The following is a 27,151-nucleotide window of genomic DNA, read 5'->3' on the forward strand; positions in this document are numbered from 1 at the left end:
TTCCTTTCGTGAGAGCTATGTCCTATGTGTTTCTCTCTACACGATACTACTCATCATTCTTCAAAAGAAAATACCTTTGGGGCATTCTTCCTTATGTGGTTATTTTGACCAATCAATGATAATACTTAATTTACACTAAGTACTTACAATCTGAAATGAGCTGTCAGATTGTTTCTCCCTCCATTTTGCCCACAATTATCATTGTCCTTTCAAACATATGGTAGCAAAAGCCCTGGCTACTGAAGGTAGAGTCAGTATTTGAAACCAGAAATGTGATTCAAGGTATTATGGGAAAGAACCCAGTGATGTGCTGGAATCGATCTACAACCTATAGCTCCTCATGGCTCCCACGTGTGCAACTAACACTCCAAAGTGTGGGCCCTCTCACTGAAAGTGTCATCTCGCCTGTGCTGTGTAAGTCAGTTGTGTGCTTGTCCCCGGTACCTGTGAGCAGTCGCTGCCACCTTAAAACGCATTTGCTTTGCACCCCCAGGCCGTGTGGACCTTTCTATCCCCCTTTCCTCGGTGAGGGCAGTCCTTCCCGATTGCACCTCCCACCGTGGCCCACCCTGATGCGAACCTACAGTTCCCACATTTCTGTCTGCCTGCAGCCTAGCTCGACACAAGCCCCGCCCCATGCCCTCATCGCCACGCCCACCTGCGGCCCCTAATCCCCGCCCTCCAGTGGGTTCCCGCTCCATCCCTGACCCGCGTGAGCGCTGTTCTGTGTTCTGAAAGCCCCCACACTTGTATTCACCCTGAAAACCTCCCCGAATGTGACCTTCAGGGACGCTTTCTCCAACTTCACTGCGGAGTGCAGGCTGCACATTGTCATTTCTCCACGCTGAACGTCTGTGAGATGCTGACATGTCTATGGTGCCCTTCGATGGTGGGCATCCCGGAGCAGCAGCGGCTTCTTAATTGTATCAGAGGTGCCGATATATTTATTCTCCCAGCCCAGTTTCATTGCACGCCAGCAACCGTCCCTCCGGGCAGAGCCGAGTGAGTGTCCACGTCACGCAGCCAGGAGCCCCGTGGGAAGCTTCATGGGGCTCCTCCCTGGCCTTACCCTGTGAGTGCGACCTTGATGCCCAGCAATGAGTCTAAGCCACGGGAACTCAAAGTTAAGGGCGCAGACATTGTAGGGCCTACACTCTCCAAATGTTATCCGGTGCTGTTTGGTTTCACCGTCTCCACAATATTCTTATTACCACGGTTTGATTTGGGTACCGTGTGTGTAAATTAAAAACAAGATCCCATTTCTGGTTTTGAGTAATCACAACTAAGCGAGTACTAGGAATCCTCACTTTTCTCATCACTCCTTATTACCAGTTACCTCTAACGTAAGAAATCCCCCAGGACAAATGACGGGCTAGTTATCAATGACTAAATGGATCACTACCCTCTACACAAACCTGGAAAAACAAGCAGTCAAAAGGTTCCTACGACCGAGTCGAAGGTATGAAAAATGTATTGCAGAAGTCTAAACTCATTCTAGTGAGAATAAATATTGTTGTTCAAATATTAATATAGGCCTGCGAGGAATGAGAAATAACGCTGTTGTCTAGAGGAACAAGCTTTGCATGTTCGCTGCGCATCTATAAAATGTTTTACACCAAACAATTCATGCCAAGGGGCCCAAGGCCTGATTTAGAACGCTGTAGTTCAGTAGCCTCTCAGACTCACGCCTTTACTAATCCCATAACGTCAGGAACCCGAGACTCCAGCCATTCTGAGGACGCACCATGCTGAAAACACGGGCCCTTCGCCATCCACCTAATTCTACCCCCAACGCAGTGCAAAGAGGTGCGAGCAGGTGACAGTCGGAGGCCTTGGGAGCCAATGCAGCCTAGTGCCGGGAGGGGGCTCAGGAAGGCTGAGGGTGGAGGCCGGCAGGTCCGGGTGGCAGCGACTGACGAGCACCCCGTGATTTGTCACGTCTCTAAGCAGCCACTGCTAAACAGTCCTCCTTCGTCTGTCCCCACCCATCAGCTTTGGCCTTTTTTCAAATTTGTTGTTCCTCAGTGAAGTCTCTATCCCCTCGGTAGAAATCCATAATTTTATCTCCACAAATCCTGGAGGCCTGAAAAAATGTAAGTAGATTAATGGGGAACTTGTGGAAATGTGACAAGCTTGATAGAAGTGACACATGGGATGCAGGATGGAAAGAGGTTGGTCAGTAAAAATCAATGGAGTGCTGCGCCCTCAGACTGCAAAAACGTGTTTCTAGGAGACAGGCTCGTCCGTGTTTGTAGGGACAGCACACACAGACGCATCTGAATGGACGCTGCTGCTACAGGAACTCCACATTTCTACACGGGGGGTGGGGGGGGTGCTTGGGTTGTTCCGTAGACCTTCCAGCTGGTGCTATAAAACCGGAGAAAATATCATGCAAAATGGAGCAGACGGAAAGGTTAAACCGGTGGACTCAAATTTATCTGTGCCCTAACTTTTTTTTAAATTATTGAATGTATTGGGGCAACATTGGTTGGTAAAGTTCTATAAGCTTCAGGTACACAGTTCTATAATACATCATCTGTATATTGCATTACAGTTTAATACAAGCTAAGTCTCCTCCCATCACCATTTATCCCCCTTCACCCCCTTCAACCTCCCCTCTCTCCCCTCCCGCTCTGGTCATCACCACACTGTTGTCTGTGTCTAAAAGTTGTATTTATTTTTCTGCTTAATTCCTTTCACCTTCCTCATCCAGCCTACCAACCACCCACCCCTCTGACAGCTGCCCGTCTGCCTTCTCTCTATAAGTCTCTTTCTATTCTGCTTGTTAGTTTATTTTGTTCATTAGATTCCACATACAACTGAAATCATATCATACAGCATATGTCTTTTGCTGACTGACTTATTTAACTTAGCATGATGTTCTCTCCAAGTCCATCCATGCTGTTGCAACAAGTAAGATGTCCTTCTTTCTGATGGCCAAGTAGCATTCCATTGTGTAAATGGACCGCAACCTTTTAATTCACGCACTTACTGATGAGCACGTGGACTGCTTCCCAACCTTGGCAACTGTCTGTAACGTGGCAATGGACGTAGGGGTGTGCTCTCTGTACTTACTCTTGAATCGCCGTCTGAGACAGCTGTGCACACTCCACATCAGGATTGCACACGAAACTCGCCCCTGAGTCTGCCAGAAACAAAAGCACAGGGCTATTCCACTGCGTTGGGGAGTGGAGTGGGCACAGACACTGCGCGCCTCGAAGCGCATGTCATGGGCAAAATGGCTAGAGGCAATTCTAATAAGAAAAGCAAAATTTTAAAAAAATCATTGGAATTTTGCATAATTACAAATAAAAATAATAAAATGCACATCATCTGGTTTAAAAAGAAACAAAAGATCTAGTTAAAGAGATAACAACCCCCAAAGAAATACGAAGACTACTAAAAACCACTGTTTTGAAAGTCCAGGGGAACACACACCGTAGCTATACAGGCTCAGGCACTCAAAGTAAAGCCCCTTCTGGCTAACCTGGCGAGTCAGCCACCCAGGACGAAGTGTGCCCACAAAACTAAGACCACCCCACAGGGACGGTGATGAAGCCAGAGGTACAAATAATTAGGCCAAAAGAATATCTGCAAAACATCTTGCAAAACAAGACTCGAAAATATGTGCCAGAAAGTGTTTAAATACATCAAAGAGAGGACGTAAGAGAAACCCGTTGCATTTAAAAATAGCACACCCAAAAGTTCAGAGAGAGACTCGAGAAGGACAAGGGCACTGATGGAATTTGGTTCCAGCGTTATGGAGCGAACAACCAGGGAATGTCCAAATTTTCTCACGAGAACAGATTGGTGATATGTTGCTGTAAAGACACAAGGAGCACTTGACCTGGAACTGGACAAAAAGCGGCCTCACCAGGAATGCGGGCCTGTGCTCACAGCTCTGCGGGGGCTGGAGGCCAGCTGGCTGGACAGACAAAAGGGGCAGCTGGCGTTCACCAGCGGCCGCCGTGCTTCTGAACAAGTATCTGCCCACCGGGCACCGTCCAAAAGGAGACTCCAGGCAGGTCAAGAAGTGAGCACCATTGGGGCTGGGTCTGAGCTAGAGCCCCGGAGGAAGGGGCTGGAACAGCGCGTCATGTGTAACCAGCTATAAACCAGGATGGGGATGGCAGTGTGATCTCCGCAAAGGAAGACGACGCTAACTCACCTCCTGGGCCCAGCTGAGGACATAAATCCCGTGGCAAAAGAGAACCAAGAGACAGGCCTTATTTACATTTTTAACATGTTCCCTCTGCTTTCTATTCACAGGCACCCAGAGCAGTAGTCCCCTCCCGAAACGGACCCCCTCCCGTTCTCCCCACTGTTGAGAAGCCAACATCATTCTCACTTTCTCTGACCCTCCCCTACTCTGACTGCTGGACCTGGACGATCTGCCTTCTGAATACCTCTGAGACCTGTGCCTGGCTCTCTACCCCACTGCCCAATTCTGGCCCAGCCGCCATTCTCTCCCACCTGCATCCCTAAAACAGACTCCGGCCCAGACCCCTCTGCAGTCCCGCTCGCGAACACATGTCCCCACGATGCCATCTGATACCTCTCTCCTGGGCCAGTTCCTCCAGGAGATCCCTGACACGTAGAAAGGCTCAGTGCTTGGCCCCTGCTTGCCTTTCCCCTCGCATCTGTCCCCACCCTCACTTTGCAGTTTCCACTGCAGGATAATGGGCTCCCTTTTCAGCCTCAAACTCCCCACAGTCCTTCTTCATTCTCCGGACCTTGCACATGCCATTTTCCGGGCAGAGAACAAGCCTACCCTGCTCCTTCCTCGGCCGACTCTCCCACCTCCAATAGTTGTCAGACATCCCTTCACCCCCAAGCTGACCAGTGAAGGAAGACAACTGTCCCCCTGAGGGGTCTAGTGGCCCCCTTCTGGCATTTATCCCCATCAGAGCATTTCACACACTGATACACTGTCGACCTCTCCTGTCCCGGCGTAGAACAGAAACGAGGGTGCAGCTGTAGCGCCTCACTCGCCAGAACCTCTCTGGCCCCCAGGGGGGTGCCTGGAGTGGTGATGCACGTTTGGGGAAGTACTCTTGCTCGTTCACACTGAACAGAACACCTAATTCCTCAGGGAACTCCATGCGACGGCCATGCTCTGTGCTAGGGCGCTCTGTGCTAGGGACGCCGCATCTCATGAATTCTCAAGCCTGCGCATAAGGTGCATGTTATCATTCCCGTCCTGTAGACGAGTCAACCGAGACGCAAAGAAAGGAAGGGACTTCCCCAATGTCAGAGGACGGGCTGGAAGAAATCCACCTTCGTTCTTACTGTCTTGAAGACAAAAAGCAGAACAATAGATGGCCGCACTCTTCGGAATAGATCACTGTTAACAGTGGCACCTCCCACAGGTTAGTCCTGGCACTAAACTCAACATCAAAGACGTATGTTTTTAATTGTGGTAAAATACACATAATGTGAATTTACTATCTCAACCATTTTAAGTGCCCGGTTCAGTCATATTAAGTACCTTCACATTATTGTACAACCAACCTCCCAAACGCCTTTTATCTTGCAGAAGTGAAACTCCGTACCCATTAAACCACTCCCCACACCCCACCTCTCCCCTGACAACCACCGCCTTACTTTCTGTTTCTATGAATCTGACCCTCCAGTCACTTTCTGTGAGAGAGGCGTGCAGCACCCGTCCCGTTGCCTCCGGCTTATTTCACTTAGAATAATGTCCTCAGGGTTCATCCCCATTGTGGCCTGTGTCATCATTCCCTTCCTTTTGAATGCTGAATTGTACTCCACTGTGTGTCCGTACCACATTTCATTGATTCGCTCATCCCCTGATGAAAACCTCGTTTGCTCCCACCTTTTGGCTGTTATGAATAACTCTTCTATGAACATGAAGGCACGGAACTTAATATATTTGCACATCACTTGCTAATAAGTCGTGATAGCAAAACCATGCGAATGACACTCGAGTATCCGGGATGGAGAAACCACAAACTAGCATGGTGAGTGGCCAAGGTACCTTAGTTAAACTAGATGTAGAAAAGCGCTAGAAGCATTTTAACCAATGCCCCATGGGAAGAATATATTTAGAGGGGAAAAATCTCTTCTACTTATTTTTTAGGCATAAACAATTAAACTGTTCGGGGAAATAAATTTACACTCAAAGTGCATCACACTAGTAGGTTTGACATATTATGGGCTATCCATGTTCCCAAAGTGTAAATGTACTTTCTACTTCCTTGGCAGTGCTCGTGAGAGATTATCCTGTTCCACTCCATCGTGTCCGGAGTGCATGCCTTTCCGGCATCCAGATGAGGGGTGGATGCTGGCGATTCTCCATGGAAGCATCCCATCCGTCCCTGCACCCCCATCCCTCAGCCATTTATGCAGCAAATCCCCAGCAAAATCTCCCAGGCAAGCGCGATGCCCAGCACCGCTGGGGCCGTAGCGGGGTGACTCTGGTCTCACTCCCTCCCTTTCTCTTCCTTAAATGCGCCCTTGCTCCATCTACTGCTCATGGTTCCAGTGACAGCTGAGGAGCCCTGCCCTGACCCCTGGAATGAGAAGCCCTGGGTGGTGGCACAGGTGGTGGTGCCATCCTGCCCCACATGCGACCTCCACCATCAGAGAACCCTGCTAGCCACAAAATGAAGTCCAAAAGCTAGACCTTCCCCCAACGGGCCTTCCCTGAAACCTGTGACCAGTGGTATTCTCCATGTGTCCCAAATATAGAAAGTGTTTCCTTCACCTGTGACGTTCGTCCAGAGTCATGCCCGGACGTCCCTTCTGGCGCATTTCCATGCTTCCCTCAGACCAGAGGAATCTCTGTCACCTCTCCACTCCCCCGACATTGTCCCATGCTGTGCGACAAGTTCCACTCTGCATTATGGGGCTGTGGTCTCCATGTTTATGTAATGGGTAGTACATACCTTTCCTGGTAGATCAGTAACTTTTCAAAAACAAAGACCTTCTTAGTCATTGCTTCTTCTCTTCACAGCAAAAAGCGACTCTCTAGCCAATGGATTTAGAAAGAGTTTACACAAGTTTTAAAATTACTATTATCAATATTCATCCAACAAAGAGCAGACTTGAATACCTCAAAATGTCATTTGAGCAACAATGTTTAATAATTTGCTCTTTGGGGGCACTTCTGCTATTTCCACGGAAGACTTAGTCATCAGACTGTGTTCAGTACGAAACAGGTCAACAAAGCACAGTGCCAGCCAGTCATCGGGAATGTTTCCATCTTGTTAAATGTCTGCTCTTTTAGGGGCCACTTCTAGGACTTAAGAGAAATGGGGGGAAGAAGTAACACAGTATTTATTTTAAATAAAATTTATTTGTACCTATTCAAGGAGCAACTGTTCCCTAAAAGATAATAAAGAGATGTTTCAAGAAATATGATCTCATAAGCTAATAAGACAGGCAAAAGAGTCTCATTTGTCTCCATCACTGTTACTGAACTTGGTCTCAGAGGCAATAATTGGATTATCTGGCAGTTTCTCAGATGACAAATGATATATAGTCCTCCCCAACCTTCTCTGTGGGGGTATGGTCCAAGACCCCCAGTTGGATGCCTGAAACCACAGATACTACCAAAACCTATGTACACTGTGTTTTTCCGATACACACACACAGAGGATAAAGTTTAAGTGATAAATCAGGTACCGTAGGACATGAACAGTAACTAATAATAAAATAGCACAATTATAAGAATATGTTGCAATTAAAGCCATGTGAATATGGCCTCTCTCCTGCTCTTGGATGGCGCTGCCCTCGCCCTGTCTGAGGTGCTGTGAGGTGGTACAGGGCAGACGTGACGAGATGGAGGGAGAAGGCGACATGGGTGTTGGGACCAAGCGTTAGGCCACTGAAGGCTTTACTTGAACATCCAGTCCGTCTGACAACTGAGACAGCTGCTCAGTGACTCATGAGCAGTGGGCAGTGTCTGTACCTTATGGAGACTCGGAAAAAGGGACGATGCACAGCCCAGGTGGGACAGAGCTACTCAGGACAGCATGCAATTTAACACTTACAAACGGTGTATTTCTGGAAATTTCCATTTATTATGTTCAGACAGCAGTTAGCTGCAGGTAAGTAAAACCAGGGAGAAGGCGACCTGCGATGCCCTAAACCTCCCTGAAGTTCCGGGTGCTTTGTCCGTCAGGAAGGAAATTGTCCCACACACTCAGAGGACATGCACACCCCCCTTCACTTACTCCCCTGGTCTGATCTGTGCTGGGAGCCTGCAGGCCTCACGAAAACTGCTAAGAAATGGGACAGGTGGGTCCTTAAGAGCTAATCTGCTAAAATGAGAATGTGAGTTTCTCAGAGACTGTGCTGGTTTGAGGGTGCCCTTCCATGCTCCCAGAATTCACACCCAGATGTCCTTGTCATCAGCCACAATCGTCACCCCACAGACATCAGCAGGTGTGAGCCATGGATGCTATTTAGTCGATGAGACTATCGATTATGACGTCTCCACCCTCAGAAAGTCTGTGCACCTTGGTCTTCTCTGGAACGTGGCCTTTCTCTCTGGGCTGGGTATGAAGATGACTTTTTTTTAACGTAGGTTGGTTAAATAGGTGAAGCCAGGGAAACCCTCCCCCACACGGAGATTTACTGGGCTGTGAAGACTGTCTCTGGGGAAGAGCCAGATGCCCCGTGGGCCGAGTTATTTAATTAAAATGACCGTGGAGACTGAGGAAGAGAAGCCGCCTGCAGGTATGATGCTGCACTGACCCCTGAAGGATTGTCTTGATGGCCCTAAAATTCTTAACGGTTTCAAAACCTTAAATGTCTTCAGGAACTTTTTGAATGCTAGGAAAAGCCACCCTGCTTGCCATCTGTGCTCCGTATAAAAGCAAACCGAAACAAAAACTATCAACAGAAGCACAGTTGAGCATCCTTCACCCAGTGCCAGACACGCTGGCCCAGGACGCACTGAGGCAACGTGCGAACAGACTGAGGGGCCCCGGGCTTCCGGGAAGTGGAGACCTTTGCTTCTCCCTTCTTTCTGTGGGTATTTATTTCCCCTTTTTTGTTCATTTTGTTTTAAACATCCCAAACCCAGCATCGGTCTCTCAGAAAATGCACAAAAAGAACCGTCCTCTTGGTTAATGTCATGATCTGTCAACAGGCAAATGCCAGCAAGGCCTCTGAAGATCACAGACACAGAGACGGTTCCGGGAGGGAGTTTGGGAGCAGCACTGGACATCTACAGCTCTGACCTGGACAGAGAGACTTCTCATTAAGGACAGGCCCAGAAGGTTCCAGGGAGCCGCCCCAGCGTGTGGGCTGAGCTCTTCCAGTCTTTGGGTGGCTGTGACCCATAAAACCACGCTTGCGCTCTGCACTCACACCCACATGCCACCAGCACCCACCCTGAAGAGGAAACACGGCCCAGACTCTGTCATCCTGGGCAGTCACCTCCAGTGCCCAGGAAACAGCAGGTGTGAGAAAGAGACCCCAGAGGTGTAAACTGTGTGGTTTCTGAGAGTCAGAGGAGAAAACCCAGGGGCTCTCTTGCGCCAGCTGCCCTGCGAACATCGTCAGGCACCTGGGAAGCGGCCCCGGCTTTGGCTGCAGCCCACTCTCCGGCCACTCAGCCCAACACGCCCCCACCCCGGGGATGGGAAAAAATCTACGGGAAGACCGGGAGGGTGTGCATAAGTAAACAGAACCTCTGCTCTCGAGAAGATCGCAGCAGACGCCAACCCCACCTGCGGATGTTTGGGTCACATCTTGGAACGAGTCTAGAGGCGAAGGCCTCTGCTGGAGGCACTGTGGGTGAGGGTAGAAGACAGGGCCTCAGGGGCGGAGGCCGCCGAGCCACACACGTGGAGACAACGACCGTGCCCTGTGCTTGCACATTACACTTCCTCAGTCCTCCAGGCACCGACTTTCATCTGTGTAGTCACTCTCGCCCTGTCTGGGGGTGGTCCCTTCATCTCTCTCTCTTCGACTTCTGGTTACCTTCCTCCGAGAGCTGACTCTCCTGGGGCGTGCGCCCTCCAGCCCGCCCCACCCCGGGTCTTCCACAACCGAAAGCAGGTCAGCAGAAACCACCCTGGCCCGAATTCCCATGAGCCTCGCCTGGGAGAAGGGCAGGGGCCACCTCCTGGCTTTCCGAGAGTCCCCAGAGGCCCCTTATCATCTGGCCTCTCTATATACTGTTGGCTTGCATGGAGCAGGGGCATTCCTAAGCCTTTAAAATGTTTCTGTTTCATCAGCTGACTATCCCTTGTAGGCTCGACTATCTTCTCCCTTTCCTAAATAAAAAACTGCCCAATTGTAACATCTGACGGAACCCTCTTTACTCGTGTGCGTGTGTACGTGTGCGTGTGTGCACCTACCTGCCTGCCCACTCTGCAGATCTGGACTTGCCCGTCTCCATAATCACATAAGCAAATTTCTTTCTCTGCAAACCATGTCTTATGGGCTCTATTTTCCTGGAGGACCCCGGAGACTGCCAACACCAATAATAAAAGAGATGTACCGAATCACACTCCGACCCGCAGCGGATAAGCGGGCCAATCCACAAAAAGCTGTTCGTTCATTGGCCCTTCGACTCTCCCCTTCCTGCGGGGCTGGACCTGGTCTAGTCTTCCAAGGGGTGAAAAACGCAGGTCTGTCCCGTGCCTCCCTCGGAAGGCTGCCCAGGGCCTTGGGTGCACCTTGCTGCAGATGCAGGCTCACGCTCCACTGGCCCAGCGCAACCCAGTGCCCTAACGTTCCAGACTCTTCTCCGACACTCTGCTGCTTCACGTTCACTGAAAACAGGGAATCTACCAGGACAACCTTTACCTGGGATGCCCATATATTAGATGCTGAGGCCTCTTGCTGATGGGCAAGGAGAGGATCCCATTCTCACAGTTTCTTCCTCACCCTTGAGGCCACCTCTCAGGCTACCTCTAGTGACAGTGAAGATGGCAGAGCCTGGGGTGAGGGCTACATCCTGTCAAGGCATGTGTTCCAGTCAGACAGGTCCATTCTCTGTCCCCTGCAGAAGTCGGAACCTCCACCGTGCCCTTCTCCGCAGCATTCGGAACCCCTAAGACGCCCCTTTCTCTCCACTTCCTCTCCTTCCCTCACCCTGGCCCTCTGCTTTGATAAGTCCTCTCCCCATCTTCATGGTCCAGCACAGCCTGCCCTTCCCATCCGGGTGCTGCAGCTGAGCCACTCTGTGACCTTGAGTTCGCTAGTGACCCTGAGCCTCAGTTTCTCCATCTGTGTCATGGGCACACATGACCCCCCACGGTGCTTCACAAGGATTACATGAGATGACATGTGTTTCCTTAGCACCCTGTGGGCACCCAACAAGAGTGAGGGGGTGGGATATTTGGGGTAGGCCACCCATTTCAGAGAGTACTTCCATAATATCACAGTATTTGCTCTGGCTAGTAAGGCCAGGAACATATGGTTCTCAGTAACACACAGTAACCGTTTGTGTAAGTATGTGTGATGACAGCCCCAAACCTACTTTTAGCACATTTCTAGCATTTAATACACTGTATTAACTACCATCATTTGCTATACTTCAGACCTCGGGATGGATTCAGCCTACATAACTGCAACTTATAATACAGATCCCTTAAAGAGAAAGCGCTACCTCAGACACCACATACTCTCGGAGTGCCCACTTAGACTACAACTGGACAATTATCAGACCAGAAACACACAGTTCCAAGATACTCCCTCCCTCACACTGTTGCTAGTACCTGAGAACTTCATCACCAGGCATTTCGTATCAGAAGCTTAGCAAATCATAATAGTACCTACCACTCCCCGATTACCGAGGCTAGGTTCCTGAAATATACGGTTCCTAAACCCTTCCACAAAGAGATGGTTTTATTAACTCAAAGTATTATTAAGGAACCTGGGATGGGGAGAGACCAGGCAGCTAACACGAGGTTACATGGAAAGGACCTGCTATAAAACTCGAGGCTTTTCAGTCCACCAGAACCAATCTGTGTGGCCATGACACTCCGCACAAAACCATTGTTCCAGGTAGACACCAAGAACACACTGGGAGAGATCATCAGATTCTTTCAGAAAGGACAGCTCGCCCTTTCTGAAGGGTTCTCCCCAGTGACACTTGAAGGAAAAAATGTAGCGAGGGCCTGAACCCCGCCCGGGTTCACTAATCGGTGCAGTCTCAGCGCTGCAGGAAGGCCTATGGGCACGCAGGGGCTAGTAGTGCTGGGTGCCCGGCAAAGGCCAGTGGCACCGCATGGCCGGAAGGAGGGCACCTGGTTCCCGAACCCAAACGCTGCCAGCATCAGTTCAAGGCAGGGTCAGCTTACGGTTAAGACCAGAGAAGACCTGTGCTTTCTTCCACCACATTCAAACTCCTGACATGCTTCTTCTACTCCAAGATGACAGCATGTTAAGAAAAACAAAGTTAACTCCTAGTTTTATGCCTTTGAAACCGCATTCATAGAATCTAGACAGGGGATCCAAAAACCATGATGAAAACACGGTAAAGCATTTCATAGCTTCTGTGTGGGCTTTATAGAATCCAACATTTCAGATCAGTAAAAAGGGAAATAAAATTGGCGCTTACCTGCTGGAACCACCTGTATCACCTTCTCCCAAGACCCATGTGGGAATGTATCGAGACGACAGGAGTAGAAGCCAACATCAGCCTCCGAGGCGTTGCGAATGGACAGCACCCTGTCACTCAGGTTCGAGGGCGACTTCACCAAGTCAACCTTCCCAGCATAGGGCTCCCTTATGACCTGGCCATAGTCGGGGTGGAAAATGGCAATGGACTCTTTCTTCGTGGTGCCCAGCCTGAACCACTCGATCTGGGTTATGTTGAATGTCAAAGGATGCTCACACTCAAGATTCACCACCTCGGCCAGTTTGATGGTCGTGTCCCAAAACCCGTCTTCTCCTAGGCCTGAAACAGACAGCCCATCAGTTCCCATCCCATCACTCTGTGACTGAAACCCCACGCACACACCTGAAGCTCATTCTGAACTCTCTGAGATGTGGCAGAGGCTCTTGGTGCCTGCCCACCTGAGTCAGTCTAGCGAGGTTTCCGCTGCTGGTGATAGGCACCGGGAACGTTTAATTTTTCTGAACAAGTGAAAAGTTATCTAAGCCAACAGAAGAGTATTGTCATTTCTGAACATGCCACGCTATAAGACCAAACAAAGAGTAAACTTTGAAAATAAAGACACTATCTTTACCTTTGTACACATGAAGAAGAACCAAGAAGAGAGTCAGACGGTCCATCTCTGGAAAGCGCCTGGGAGGCTGGTCTATAAGAAAGGCAATTTTGATAGTGTTATTCACACAGGCCCAGCACGACGTACCGTTTCCTTCCTCTCAGATGTTATCGGCAGCGCCTCCTTTCTTTGAAGCACGAGCACAGGAAAAAGGGCTCAGCTTCAAAGTCCAGCTTGCTCTCGTACAAGGACGGGCGGGTCTGAGCTGCGTCTCTCTCGGGGAAATTGTCGACTTACCTTCACGCTCTCATTTTCTACCAAGATTCATTCATTGAACAAACGTTTGCTGAGCGCGTTCCCTGTGCCAAGCTCTAGGCAGGGGAGCTTGCACAGAGCAGTAAATTAAACGTTTAAACACTTCTTGCCATCACGGAACTTAGATTCTAGTGGGAGGAGGCAGAAAGGAAAACAAGAGGTAAGGAGGACAGTGAGCTGTAGGTCGCAACTGCATGAGAGAAGACACAGCAGGGTGTGGGGACAGGGGAGGCGCTGTCTTATTTCCCTTTGATAGAAAGGCCCAGGAAGTCCTGTGAGAACATGAGATTGGAGCAGAGACCTGACAGCGAGGGCGGAGCCTGTGGCGGGGATGTGGCAACCGGGGGCAGCACTCGCCTGGGCTGAGCTCAGGCGCTCGCTCCGCGTGAGGAAGGGACCCGCAACGCCTCTCCCGATAAATCAGTGACGTGGCTCAGGGGAGAGCCAATCGACCGCATGGATGATTTTTTCTAACTTTTTACTTTTTAATAATTACAGAGACACAGGAATTTGCCCAGATAGGACTGGGAAGACCTGTGACCCCTGCAACCAGGGTCCCCAACGGTCACATCTTCTGTGATCATAGTGCAGTATCAACGCGTGATCGATTCTTCGGTTCATCACGGCTGCCTCCCACCTCTCGTAAAATGGTGGTTTAGTTTCTCAAGATCTTTGTCAGGAACACAGTACCATGGAAGCATAAAAATATAGTATTGTCTCTATGGCAACAGGGATCACACAAATAAATGCATGTGGCCCCTGATGGGAGCGTCAAAATAAAAGGCGAGTAAAAATTGGGCATCGGAGGGGCAGCAACCACTACAGACAATTCTGCCTGATGCTGACGCCGAACCCCCCACGTGGCTCTCCCTGAAGTTCATCGATGGGTGTTCACTGGTCAACATCGGTGGCTGAGCTGGGAACTCCTTCCAGAAACACGAAATCAAGTACGAAATTGACGATGTCATGACAGTCAGAACAAAATTGTAATGCATACATGCAATAAGGCATGGTGCCAGCTTTTGTTTATGTGGCATTCCATTTTCCAAAAACTTGCACACCGATGCTGTTATGTGTGCTTGTAACAACTCTGTGGTAGTCACACAACATGTCTGCTATCTCTCTTTTGTGAGTAGCTCAGTGACACAATTTGCTGCAAATTTTACTGTGTGGTACCAGACTCCCTGCTTGGGCCCCAGAAGCACCAGCCCGGGACAGACACAGCCTCTGCCCTCAAGTCATGGGCACTGTGCTTGGTCGGGAAGATTAAAGAAGCAATTTGTCACAGTAACACTTGATAATTTTCACTCGAGTCATTTGATCAAATTCTATAGCATCTCAGTGAAGGAACGATTCTTACGAACAGATTTGGGCAAGTTTCCTAGAAAAAGCGCAGGGATCCTGGGCCTTCCTATCCGAGTAAGACTTTCCGAGCAGAAAAATGGGAGAAAGATCGTGGTGTGATGACAGGGGACACTATTAGGAAATGGGGTGACCACAGTCTAATGGGTGGGAGCTGACGCAAGTGAACTATGGTCTGGATGGCAAGTGTCTTCGATGGCACACACAATGTGCTGGAAACCGCCCTGCCTGGTTTCAGGGGCTGTAACCCCCCCACGGCTAAGGCTGAGTGAGCGACCTTCGGACCATAGGCCCCTAAGGAGACAAGGCTTATCTCCCTGGCAGGAGTGCTGCTTCTGCTCCTTTTTTCATAACTTGCCCCCAATACTTGATGGCTTAGCCAATGATGGGTAAGATTCCCCAGCGGGGGGAACCACCTCAGACACATATGATCACGTGGAGGCCCCAGGGAAGGACTTGGGGGGCTATGGAGAAAGAAGGTGATAGACCCTCGCCCCCCGGCTTTGACAAAGCCTGAGTCCTCAGTCTGTCTGCGAGAAGTCTCTGAGAATTGTTTGGCTATCTGCCTCCTCTGCCTGACTTAAACCTGAAAACAATGACAGAGGGTGGTGCAGCCCTGTGCTGGGAATGGCAAATTCCCCGGTGATCTGTCATGAGAAAGAATTCCTAACAATCCTGTGAGACCTGCTTCGCTGAGAATGCTTTTAGTTACATGATAAAGGCCCGAGCAAAAAGTGAGTTTCTGTTTCCAAAATTCTGTAGACTTTTAGCTGACAGACCCTGACTTAGGAGAAGCCCTAATGGTTCTTTGTATACTATCTACTATTTACTGCCTGACAATGATTAATAAGTTGTACCTGAATTCCTGTGCAAAAAAAAAAAACAATAAAAGGCTGTCTAGGCAAGGGTCAGCACGCTCTCCCCTTGAGAGAGTTGCCAGGCCATTCTGCTCCCCCCTTCAGGAAGTAGCCATGCCGTACCTTTTCCTCCACAGGACTCGGTAGTCTGTGTGAATTTGTCTCACGTCTCATCCATGACGTCACAGGCACTGCTGGTCAGTGCACACGTCAACAATGAACTTCAGGCTTGGCCATCAGGTCCCACAGCATCCTGCTCACACCTGTGACTTAGCCCCAAGGGCGATTCCCGGGATATACGTCTATGGCACACATTTAGCCCTGAAGGAACCTTTTCAAAGTCACTTCAGCTAGAGCCATCGAGGTGACATGGGGACAAAAATGACAGGAAATTGATTCTACAGAGATGGGTTGAGATAACATTTGCTCTTATAGACTTTCTGGTATGATTATAAAAGCAAGTGGAAGCTATTCGAGGCTTTTAGGTACCAGAACAGGATCTGAATTAAACTCTGAGACAACTGAGCATCGTGTTTCCTCTTCCTCCCTGCTGACGGAAAGCTGACTTTGGGGACCTGTTCCCTCTCCCACACCACAGCGGCGCTGGGAGAAGTCCAGGTTGACAACTAGGAATGCCTGGGGGCAGCAGTGGGGAAGCCAGCCGTGGACTGAACCGATCAGTGTACGAAAGGGACATCGGGAACACCCCATGTCAATGACAGGTGTCTCCCCCACCTTGTCCCCGCCTCCCCTCCCTCCTCCCTCTGTCTCCTCCTTTTCCTTCTCCTCTTCCTCCTTCTTCCTCATCTTCATCTTCTTCTCTATCTCCTCCCCCACCCCAATGGACTCTTATTGAATTTGAATTCTTATTGCACTTAAATAAGGAAAAATGTTCAGCCTGAAGACACAAAGGATGGCTGAGAGAGACGGGCATGAAGTTGGGTGGCCGATGGCATCACTGAGCCACTGAATTCGAAACTCGAGCCTGAGCGTATTGTGTGAGGTTATGAATTCCCGCGTTTTATGAGGCCCTGAGAAAACAAGTTTCTGTCTCCTGCATCCACATACACCAGAACTGGTGCGGTCGCTCTGGCTGCTGCAGGAAGACCGGGCTGGGGAGAAGCAAGAAGGGACATCTGACGTGGGACACTGCCACCTTGACCCGAGCGAGAGGGGCTGGTGGCTCATTCCGAGGAGACTCCCACGAAGATGAAGGGAGAGGGACTGACAGTCACACGGAGATATGACAAGGACAGGCTTCCTGTCTCCATGGGACCCGTCGGGGTCCGGTTAGGAGGCAGAGCCTTGCCCACTGGTTCAATAGAGGGCATTTCATAAGAAAAACTATTAGGAAGAATAATAGGAAAGAAAAAGAAAAAAAAGCAGTCCGAAGCAGGGAGACAACTCAGAGAGGCGCCTGAGGAGGAAGCCACTTCCAACCCTCCGGTCAGAGGGCCTCGGGCCGGGACTGCTGTCCCCGACTGCTGTGGCGGCCGCCTGTCCGACCCTGGGGCCCAGGGGAAACACAGGCCTCCCAGAGCCACCAGGAGAGGCTCCGTCAGAAAACATGGGAAGCGGCCGACGAGGAAACGTGGGCTTGGAGAACCGAAGTGACTGCCAGCGAAGGCCCCTGTGAAAACGCACAGCGGGCCTCACACTCAGCCGTGAAGCCTGCCCCCAACAATCAGGTGCAAGACAAGGACGCGCACTTTCCCCACCACCATCCACGTTGTCTCTGAAGTTCTGGCCAGAGCAGTTAGGCAAAAGAAAAAGAAAAAAAGGGGGGGAAAGAAAAAGAAGTGAAAGGCATCTAAATTTCGAGAGAAAGGCAATCCACGGGTTTAATGCAGTCCTTCTCAAAATTTCAATCATCTCTGTGGCTTTTTTTGGTTTTGTTTTTGCAGAAGTGGAAAAGCTGGTCCTCCAATTCAAGTAGAATTGCAAAGGGGCCTTGGAAAAGAGAAAAGGGACACTGTGAGTCACAACTTTCTCGTAGTAGCTGGAAATGCGCGACACAGAAGGTCAAAGTCCAAGCTGCTGATGATTCATGATATGAATCATCCTTAGGCACTTTTAAACAGATACCAAAACATAAGTAGACACATATATGTATCAAGTGTGTGTGAGTGTGTAACTGTGCGTGTCGCCAAGAGAAGAAAGAGGGTAAGTGTGGCAGAGGCGCAGGGGGAGAGGAAGGAGTCACAGGCACTGGGTGGGGACCCTACAAGAAATTAGATGCAACAAGGCGTCATCCGCTCTTAGCAGCTCCCATTGCCAGCTCCTCCCTGAACTTCCTCCTCATAGGAAAAGGGNTCATTAGGCACTTTTAAACAGATACCAAAACATATAGACACATATATGTATCAAGTGTGTGTGAGTGTGTGACTGTGCGTGTCGCCAAGAGAAGAAAGAGGGTAAGTGTGGCAGAGGCGCAGGGGGAGAGGAAGGAGTCACAGGCACTGGGTGGGGACCCTACAAGAAATTAGATGCAACAAGGCGTCATCCGCTCTCAGCAGCTCCCATTGCCAGCTCCTCCCTGAACTTCCTCCTCATAGGAAAAGGGCCTCAGGTACAGTGGGCGGGGCGGGGCCGTCACTGGAGAAAAGGTACTGACTGATAACAACTTAGAGCGACCCCTTCGTTCATTCCCCAGAATCCGAAGCCAACCAAGCTGAGACAAAGGCAGCGCGTGTGCCCTTGCATTCCAAAGCGACTCAAGTCCAGGGAGGTAACTGATCTGCATGAGCCGTGGGGGAGGGCCTGTGGCTGCATGAAGTTCAGCTGTGACATTTTTGCTGAGGGTGAGCCCTCTGTGTCACCATCCAACCAAAGACAAACCACACACTTCAGCTCTTTTTGTTGTGTAGGCAGCCATGTTTTGCATGATTAATGGAGGGATTCTGGCTGGAGGTTTTTTTGTTGTTGTTTTTAATAGAGCTGTCCATACAAACGCACTTCATCCTCCAGGAAGTCATTAATCAAAATATTACTGGAGGTCTCTACTGGTGAACCGCGTAAGGGCGAATCCATCCACAAGTTCACCTCGGGGACCTGGGTTGGTGACGACTCGCCTCTTAGCCTGTCCCCACAGTCACGTCTCTGTCTCCCCAAGGGCACTCTTCTGCTTTCTGTGCGATGCCTGCTTTCATATTTCTACTCTTCCTGAATAACGGCACGATTCTAGTCTCCCTACTCAGTCACCCTGGGCCCTGCTGCCCCGGCCCTCTGAGACTCAGGACTACTCTGAGTCCATTCCTCGCCGCAGCTTTAGCAACCCACTGTGCGGCTGCAGAACAGAAAGCCACTGAGCACCTTCATGCACGGGCGCCTGGGGCTGGGAAGATCTCGGGCGGGAGTGCTGTCCTAGCTGTGAAGAGGCACTTCCAGCAAACCTTCCACAGGGACGTTACAGTCTGGGTCTCAGCTCCCTGCCTCAAAGGGCTCCCTGTCTCCTTAGGAGAATCTTTCCAATGAGGGGCATGTGGTTTTCCTTCCAGGGGTGTCCAACCTGCGTGCAGCCCATGGGCTGTGCATAGTCCATGATGGCTGTGAGTGCCCAAATCATAAATTTACTTAAAATATTAGATTATTTTGTGATGACATGTCACAATGTATTTAATGTGTGGCCCAAGACCACTCTTCTTCCAGTGTGGCCCAGAGGTGCCAGGAGGTTGGACACCCCTGCTAGACCGTGATGCCCTAGACCTTCAGCATGCCACAGACCCACCTGCTCTGAGGGAACAGGAAACATGCACTTGCACTCAAAGCAGAGACTTCAGTTTGGGCTCAGTGGGGATCCTCCAGGACAAGGGTCTGCAAACTACGGCCCATGGGCCAAGTCCAGTGGACTCTGTAAAAGGTTCTGTTGGCACTGGGCCAGGCTCTTTTCTCTGCGTGTCTTCTGTGGCTGTTTTTCTGCAATAATGAATAGTTGCCACCAAGACCATATGGCCAACAAAACTGAAAACACTCACTTTCTGACCCACTACAGAAAACGTTCACCAGCCCTTGGGCAGGATACTCTTTTGGTAATAAATATTCATACCCTTGGCTCAGTCTTTCTGCTCACGGGGCGCTGGGAGAATCGCTCCATTTTCTTATTCTCAAGAACTCTGCTCCCGGACCTCCTATACACACAGTTCTTCTGGAAACAGATGAAGGAGTACTCACAAGACATCCCTTCCCCAACCACCCCCATCGTCACACTTCCAGGAGCCCAGAGACTGGCCGTTCAGCTAATGACACCTGTGTCCCCAGGCTCTTTCCCCTCTGCATCCACTTAGACCACATTTCATTCGCAGCCCTGCTCTCAGGACACTGGTGATCGTACAAGTGCAAACTTGGCCCCTTTTTCTAGAAAGTTACTAACCTTGAGATCGGAGATCCTGCGGGCTCTAACTCTCTTTTCCCGGCGCAAGTCCCAGTGAAGGGCTTTCTGTCTCCTGTAACCTCTCTGTCTCAGCCTCTCTCCGCCTCTGTCACAGGCCAGCCCCCTGCTTCCTCATTCCTTAGGGGCTGTCATCCAGGGACGTCACTTGTCCCACACGTGGCAATGTTTGACTCCTCTGTCCACCTGAGCTCCTTCAGGCGGGAGCTGTGGTCAAGCGCTAACATGTCGGTGAGCACTGGGGTTTGAAGGATCAAAACCAGACGACTGAACCTGCTTCTGGAAGCATCTTTACCATTTCAGGCATTCAGATTCATTCCATACTCAGATGCAGTTCTCTCCCCCTCCCCTCCATGACTCAACTGTTGAAAAGGGTAAACTGCTAATTCCATCTCCTAGCTCTAAATTGAAACCACACACAAAACCTTGTGTTGGTTTCTAGCCCTTTCCTTCCCCATTGGTGTTCCTGCCACTCAAAGCCCTTGGTGGTCAGAAGTGTCTGAAATACAGGAAGCTCTCTCACTTCAGCTCACAGCTCGGCGGGTCTCAATCCCACATCCCATAGACCCTTCCTGGTTTTGTTCTCAGTTTCCCATTTTCTGACGCAAAACGTCCCCAAGTTGCCATTTCCTAAGAACTGTCCCAGGAAGTTAAGCAGCTTGTGTGTGTTCGAAGAAATTTTCTGTGCTGTTCCAGAGAACAGCCAAGTTGGTTGTATTAATACTTATCCTTTAAAAAATGTAAAATGTGTTTACTGATTTTAGAGAAAAGGGAAGGTAGACAGAGAAAGAGAAAAATATCAAAGTGAAAGAGAAACACGCGATGCCTCCCATACAAAGCTCGACCAGGGACTGAACCCACAACCTCCGTGTGCGCCCTGACTAGGAATCAAACCCCAACCTTTTGGTGTATGGGACGATGCTCCAACCAACTGAGCTGCCTGGCCAGGGATTATTTATCCTTTTGATTTACAAGTTACTGGAGGGTCGCTATTGCGTTAACACCAGGAAGGATTGTGGCTGAGGCTGAGTTTGTGCAATTTGTGGGAATCCTGGGAAGGAAGGAAGGAACGAAGGAAGGGAGGGAGGACCAGGTCTCCTGAGACAGAGGAGAAGACATGTCCTGGGGGCCATGGTGCTGGCCTCTCCTGTTACCACTCATCTGTCTGAAAAGTGTGGGGAGGAAAATAAAATGTCCTTTCATTGCCAAAATGGCTTTTGAGCACTTACTGTCGGACAGAAGCGGCTTTCTGTTACAAAACTCTGCCTGGAGACACTGCTGCCTTCGACACCTTGCCATCTTCAAAACAGCATCAAACTCTTCAGTGACGTACAGGGCCAGGCCCGAGCGGCAGCTGAGCCCTCCCCAGGCCAGTGTCTCTGGAGGTCACTCCCTCCCACCCACCAGTGCAGACCTGATAGTCCACAGTCCAAGAAGAGACCCACAGCGCAGGCCCTTCGCCCACGGGGCTCCCTGGCTCCTCCCATCCCTCTCCATCTGCAGGGCCCAACTCAGATGGCCCTCCTGGGGTTACTCACGAGCCCCCACGACTGGGATGGGTACGCGTCCCACGCACTCCCAGAGACCCTGGGTGGTTGGTCCCTTACTGTCACAGGGACCACGTTCTTTGGGATGTCCCATTTCTTTGCTTCATTTCTTATTAGCCTTACAAACACCTTCAGGGCCGAGGCAGAGGCTTCACCCTCAGAGCTGGCTCGGGGCTAGGCGCACGGCTGGCATTCGGTCCGTATTGGCTGAAAGCAGGCAAACCGATACCTTCTATGTGTGACGTGTTACCCTGTGCTCCAGACACTCACTGCAACCCAGGGTCCAGCAAGTTCCCACATGTGGTTTTTGTCCTTTGCCTCGCCGCTCTTTCTCCCACAAACGAGACAGAAAGAAACCTTGCCCCCCTAAAGCACATTGACTGATTCTGCGGGACAAACCTGAAGACAAACGTTTCTGTTTGGGGCCTACTCTTTCTCAAAATGACTCGGGGGGCCCTGAATGGATCATAAACATCAGTGAAAAGAGTCACTGTCTACACAGATGACACATCGCAGAAATGTCAGAGCCCATTGTCACGCCTGTAGGATTTGGTTTTGCCTATTCTCTGACTCACACAGTCCAGGTGTATGTAACGACTTCTCCCAAATGACTCTATTCCTCATAATCACTTCCTAATTCAGCATCCTCATGCAAACACACACCCATACACACACCCCATCACCATCATCATCCTCAGGATCGCCCACATCCCGTACTAAAGTTACTGCTATTATTAAGGAGGAAAAATGAACACAGTTTCTGTTGTTTTTCCATAGGGACCATCTGGTCCCATCTGGTTTCTTTAGCTTCTATCTGGAAGCTCCCAAAATCCTGCATGCTAATTGCAAAGAACCTCACGATTAGCTCATGTCCATCCCCCCCCCCCACCGGGGGACACAGACAATGTCCTGGCTTCCAGAACGCAACCTTGTTCTTCCCACCAGGAAACTACGTGCTCTTATTCAACACACAGGGGAAATGTTTAAAAATCACACAGACTATAATGAATCCCACATCCTCAGTAAAAACCTCCTGAGGCCAATCAAACTGCCTTGTGCCTCTGGAGAAAAGTCACCCTAAATGTTCCAACCAGGGGACAAATGGAGGGGAAAGACAAGAAGATCGGTGGAGCAGAGGAAGCCTGTGTACCACTCAGAAAGGTGGGCAAAGTCCCCCCGTCCTCCGTCTGTTAGTAACCCCAGGGAAAGGCATTTCAACAGCCTCACCGGACAAACACCCCTGGACGTTATCATCTGGCAGCAGACGCAGGCAGGGAGGCAGAAACCCTCAGGGCACGGGGTGCAGCGCCTCTCTGGCTTCCCCCTTGCCTCCCTGTCTGGAAGGTCAGCAGGGCACCCACTCAGTGTGCGAACACGAAGTGGGAGACGGGAAAGGCAAGCACTTACCCCCTCTTTCCTGTACACATCGCATTTCAGGGGAACCTAAGTTCTCCTAAGGAAAAAATAATCAGCTACTAAGCAGAAAAAATAATAGATATTTAACATCATTATTTTGCAATTCCTATTAAAATGATAGACTAAGGCCGTTTAGTGGCTGCTACAGCCCTCAGGCGAAGGTTTGGGAGGAACTTTCCGGTAAAAGCTACTGCCCATTGACAGTGCCTGGCCCTCTGCCCCACTGTGGCTGCTGTGACGTGGTGCCACTGGACAGCAGGGGACACGGGAGCGAGAGAAACAGCGCCACTGAGGCACAGTCTTACCAAAGCACCCGGAGCCGGAGCCGGAGCCGGGCCAGCCCCTAGGAGGAATGAGTGGTGTGTAAGAAATGCAGGGCACAGAAGAGCAAGTTCAAGGGTGCCACGGGATGGCCGTGAACCTCACAGGGAAAGCAAGAGATCCTGTCTCGGGGTCTCAGAGACCAAACAGCAGTTACCGTCCACAGAAGAAAATTCTGCCCAATCCCCCAAACGCCCCAAAGGCACTTGCTGGTTCTGGGTTGTCTTTTCGAATAAAAAAAAACCCCACATAGCAACCTTGAAGCTTAATGAGCACGACAAAGAACATGGACTAGAAACTAATGGCAAGCTGGACGGGGAGACACTGGGGGCATTTCAATCGAATTTCCACGAGGGCCGGGAGGACCACCGTCACTGCAGATGTCAAACATTGCTCCGGGGGTTTTAACAGATGCGACAAGTTTTTAAAAAGAGTGGGGAATTGTAAACGCTGAGGAATTATTTTGAATTTATTATTATTTGTAGTTGATCAACCTGGAGAACCTCACGATAGAATCAAATAAAAACTAATGAAAGAATAAATAAGGTGTCAAGCAAAATAAATTTGTAGGACTCACTAGTTTTATCTGATGGTATATTTAAAAAGTAAACATATATGACACATGTGCATACACATGTGTTGGTGGAATGTGTAGGAATGTGCTCCACGGATGTATAGGAATCATGCGAAACCTGTGAATTCCATCAAAGGAAATTTAATGTCTGGAACAGATGGAGGTAACATGCTATGTTCCTCTGTGGCAACACCCCATTTGGGGAAAACACATCAGAATGTTTTTAAATTTCCCTGGAATTTCATGATCTCTTATGTTTCTGAGCAGGCTGGGCCATGAGTAACTGTCCCATTAGGGCTCTGGCTGGCCACACACTACAGGGGACGGCAGCGGCCACAGGGGGCTGTCAAAGGCCCTTCTCCGAGGCACTCAGCTCGCCGTGTGTGTGTGTGTGTCATGTGTGTGCGTGCATACGCGCATGTGCACACTCACAGCGTACCAGTGTTCTCGGGGGGCAAGAGCCCCATTTAAATGCAGAACAGCCAAGAGCACATTTAATAACTAGAAACATGGAGAGAGGCCCCCTGTATTACCAGATGGCAGGACAGTGATAAAGCCGAGACGACAAAGTACCTTATTCTGTAAACATTGAGGGTTCAGGAGGAGACTCAAGTGTTACAGGTTTTCTGGGGCAGAGATTTGCACAGAGCTGGCCGAGAAGAGAACACTCTTGACCTCGGCCCCCAGCAGCCCCCGCAGCCCCAGGGCCCGTGAGAGGGTGGCAAAACCGGTGATCCTGACCCATCCCCTGGGGAGCCAAAACCCAAGAGACCTACCCTGACCCTGCTTCGAGGCACCCACAGTGTCCCCCGCAGCGGGGAGCTGCTTTCCGAATTCTGGGGAGACGCTAGAGCGGAAGGTTCTTCTGAAGACACAGCCTCACAAACACCGGCTGGCCCTCCGGACGACGCGAGCGGCCCTACTTCAGCCGGTCCCTCCTGCCAAAGTGGGAGAAGCGAGCAGACCTGCGGCGAGGCGAGGCTTGCCCCGGAAGCCAGGTACGAATATACAGAAAATGGAGGATAATGTGTATATAAGGACATGTGAAGACAACACATAAGATACATATTTCAAGATAATGTACCTCACAATAACATATACCAAAATGCATAGGATATATACACGTGTATATGGCAAATACCAAAGCCAGCAAAAATGTGAGAGCTTTTCCTACATAAAAACTAAAAGCTAAGACACGGCTCACTTCACACACTAACAAAGGAAAAGAAAAGGCGAGAGAGCTGGGAGAGGAATCTGTGGAAGTTTGGAGTCAAGTGTAACATTTTCTAAATGTGAAGCATTTAGACACCCATGACAGAATAATCCACGGACGCCCCGCAAGGAAAAGAGGCAACAGGCGTTGGACATCAGACCCAACTGTGGAGTCGGCTCTGCGTATGGAGCATTTCGAGTGGTACATCCTCTGCCCCAGCGAGGCTGACTCAAGGTATTTATTTATCCAAAGGACAGATAAATTGAGCAGATTTTGCAGAGACGTGTATTTAAAAATGGGTGCTTACTACAGCATTATTTGTGTTAATGAAGTTAGAGACCAGTCTGTATCCCTGTCTATAGAGGACTGGCAAACGCGTGGGATGAAACGCCCCCGTTCTCTTCACTGCTTGTGCAGGTCTGCACGGAGACACGTGACATACCTCTAACAAGCTAGATGAAGCACTTTTTTTAACACTCACGAAAGGAAGACAGTGAAGGAGGCACCTGGGAAGGGCTCCTACCTGGCACAGCGGCCCAAGCCCACCACTCACCTGGCTGGGCCATCGCCTGGGCTCAGCGGGCCTCCTCTTCCTCTGTTTACAGCTCTCCCTTCGAGGATGGTCTCACGCTTTCAAGGACATGAACACTTGCACGAACATTTTCAGGACTCCCAACCTCGGGTATCAAGCCTGGAGAAGGAGAAAGCTCCTATCTGGGAATGTGTTCTCAGCGACCCAGGAAACAGGGGATGACCGGGCTCCAGGGAGTGACAGGGACTTGCTGATGTCACCTATCTCTTCCCCCCAGCTGACAGCTCTTTCCTTCCCCCTCTATAACCCACACGACTTTGATAGCTTTCTCTCTGCATCACGGTGAGTTGGTGAGGAGAGAGTCCCCACTACACTCTAGGCCAAAGAACATGGGCTGTAGAGCGACTTGAGTTCAAAATCCTGGTCCAATTCTGAGCACTTTGCAGAGCCAAGGTGGGCACCCAGGTAGGCACACCCCACGCTGGGACCCTCCCACCAAGTGCACCCACTCTTAGCAGGACTCAGCCAGGACCTTTCAAGAAAATGAGAAATAAGATAAAACCAAAATTGGGCCATATCCTAACTCCAAGTCAAGTCTGAGTGATCGTGCACGCAGCTCGTGTGAAGTCAGTTCACTGTTTCCCATTTGCTCAAATCTCTGCTCCTGCAAACACATGTCTCTCTCCTCTCACTCCTTAAGTTATGCTTACGGATTTCTCCAGGGGCATTTTCTCCCTGGGAGAAGTTCTCCCTTCTCCGATGCTTCTCTTTGCTCTGAGCACCAGTGCGCCGCTCTCTCCCTCAGCCTTTGCCCAGAGCAACTTCCCCTCCCCGCACACCAGTGCCTGTACAAGAACCTGAGACGTCCTCCAAGTTCCCAGTTGCACCAGGGGCGCCATTTTCCCCATAGTTCAACTGGGTGGTCAGATGTCCCTTTACCAACACCGATCAGATTTTAGACTTCCGCATGAACAGACTGAAACTCCATTTTCCTGCACTTAAGAAAACCAGGAATTAAAATACAGGTTGTCTTTTAGCTAGAATGCTAAAATCATCCGGCCCACACATTATCATTCAGGATACACCTCATTCATGGAGGCTACAAAATCCATTTCCTCGTGCTGAGGCTCTGAGTCATCTTTTCTGACCCTTCCTATCCAGTCACCTAATACTGAAAAGTCCCAGAAACTGTTTTCAAAAGCAGCCTGCCCACCTCACGCTTCCCATCCTGGTCCTCAGGGCACCCAGTGTGGGCCCACAGGTGCCCCTGTGTCCTGATCCCTGGGCCCACTTTCCTAACCATGACTTTCTGAGCAATGACGTCACAAGCAGTGGTCACAGGAGGGCTGCTGTGGACCTGACACTTCTCTAATGCTTTCCGTGTTTCATTCACAAACTTCCAAAAAATCTTGGAGAACAGGAAGGGCTACTATGGTTACGTTACATTGGAGGACAGCGGGCAGTTGAGTAACT

The 27,151-nt window shown here is 50.1% G+C and overlaps 1 protein-coding gene across 4 annotated transcripts in view; it reads right to left on the reverse strand.

The window, feature by feature from the left end:
- CD226 (CD226 molecule) overlaps positions 1 to 25,824 on the reverse strand; it is a 52,835-nt gene extending 27,011 nt beyond the window's left edge. Inside the window, exons 1-3 of one of the 4 annotated variants that reach the window (XR_005064945.1) lie at positions 25,700 to 25,824; positions 13,176 to 13,247; positions 12,545 to 12,883 (exon numbers count right to left, since the gene is read on the reverse strand). Coding sequence is in view for 3 of the 4 variants with exons in the window: in XM_037035664.1 (XP_036891559.1) it covers positions 12,545 to 12,883; positions 13,176 to 13,247; positions 25,700 to 25,712 (424 nt within the window). In the remaining variant the exon portion in view is untranslated. Of the gene's footprint in view, positions 1 to 12,544; positions 12,884 to 13,175; positions 13,248 to 13,451; positions 13,567 to 20,057; positions 20,098 to 25,699 lie in introns of those variants that run through there. The other 3 variants (XM_037035664.1, XM_037035671.1, XM_037035676.1) reach the window with 3 other exon arrangements.
- Between the last annotated feature and the right edge of the window lie 1,327 nt (positions 25,825 to 27,151).

The sequence above is a fragment of the Sturnira hondurensis genome, unplaced genomic scaffold (assembly GCF_014824575.4).
Source record: "Sturnira hondurensis isolate 20B ecotype Veracruz unplaced genomic scaffold, ASM1482457v3 Scaffold0001872, whole genome shotgun sequence".
NCBI lineage: Eukaryota > Metazoa > Chordata > Mammalia > Chiroptera > Phyllostomidae > Sturnira > Sturnira hondurensis.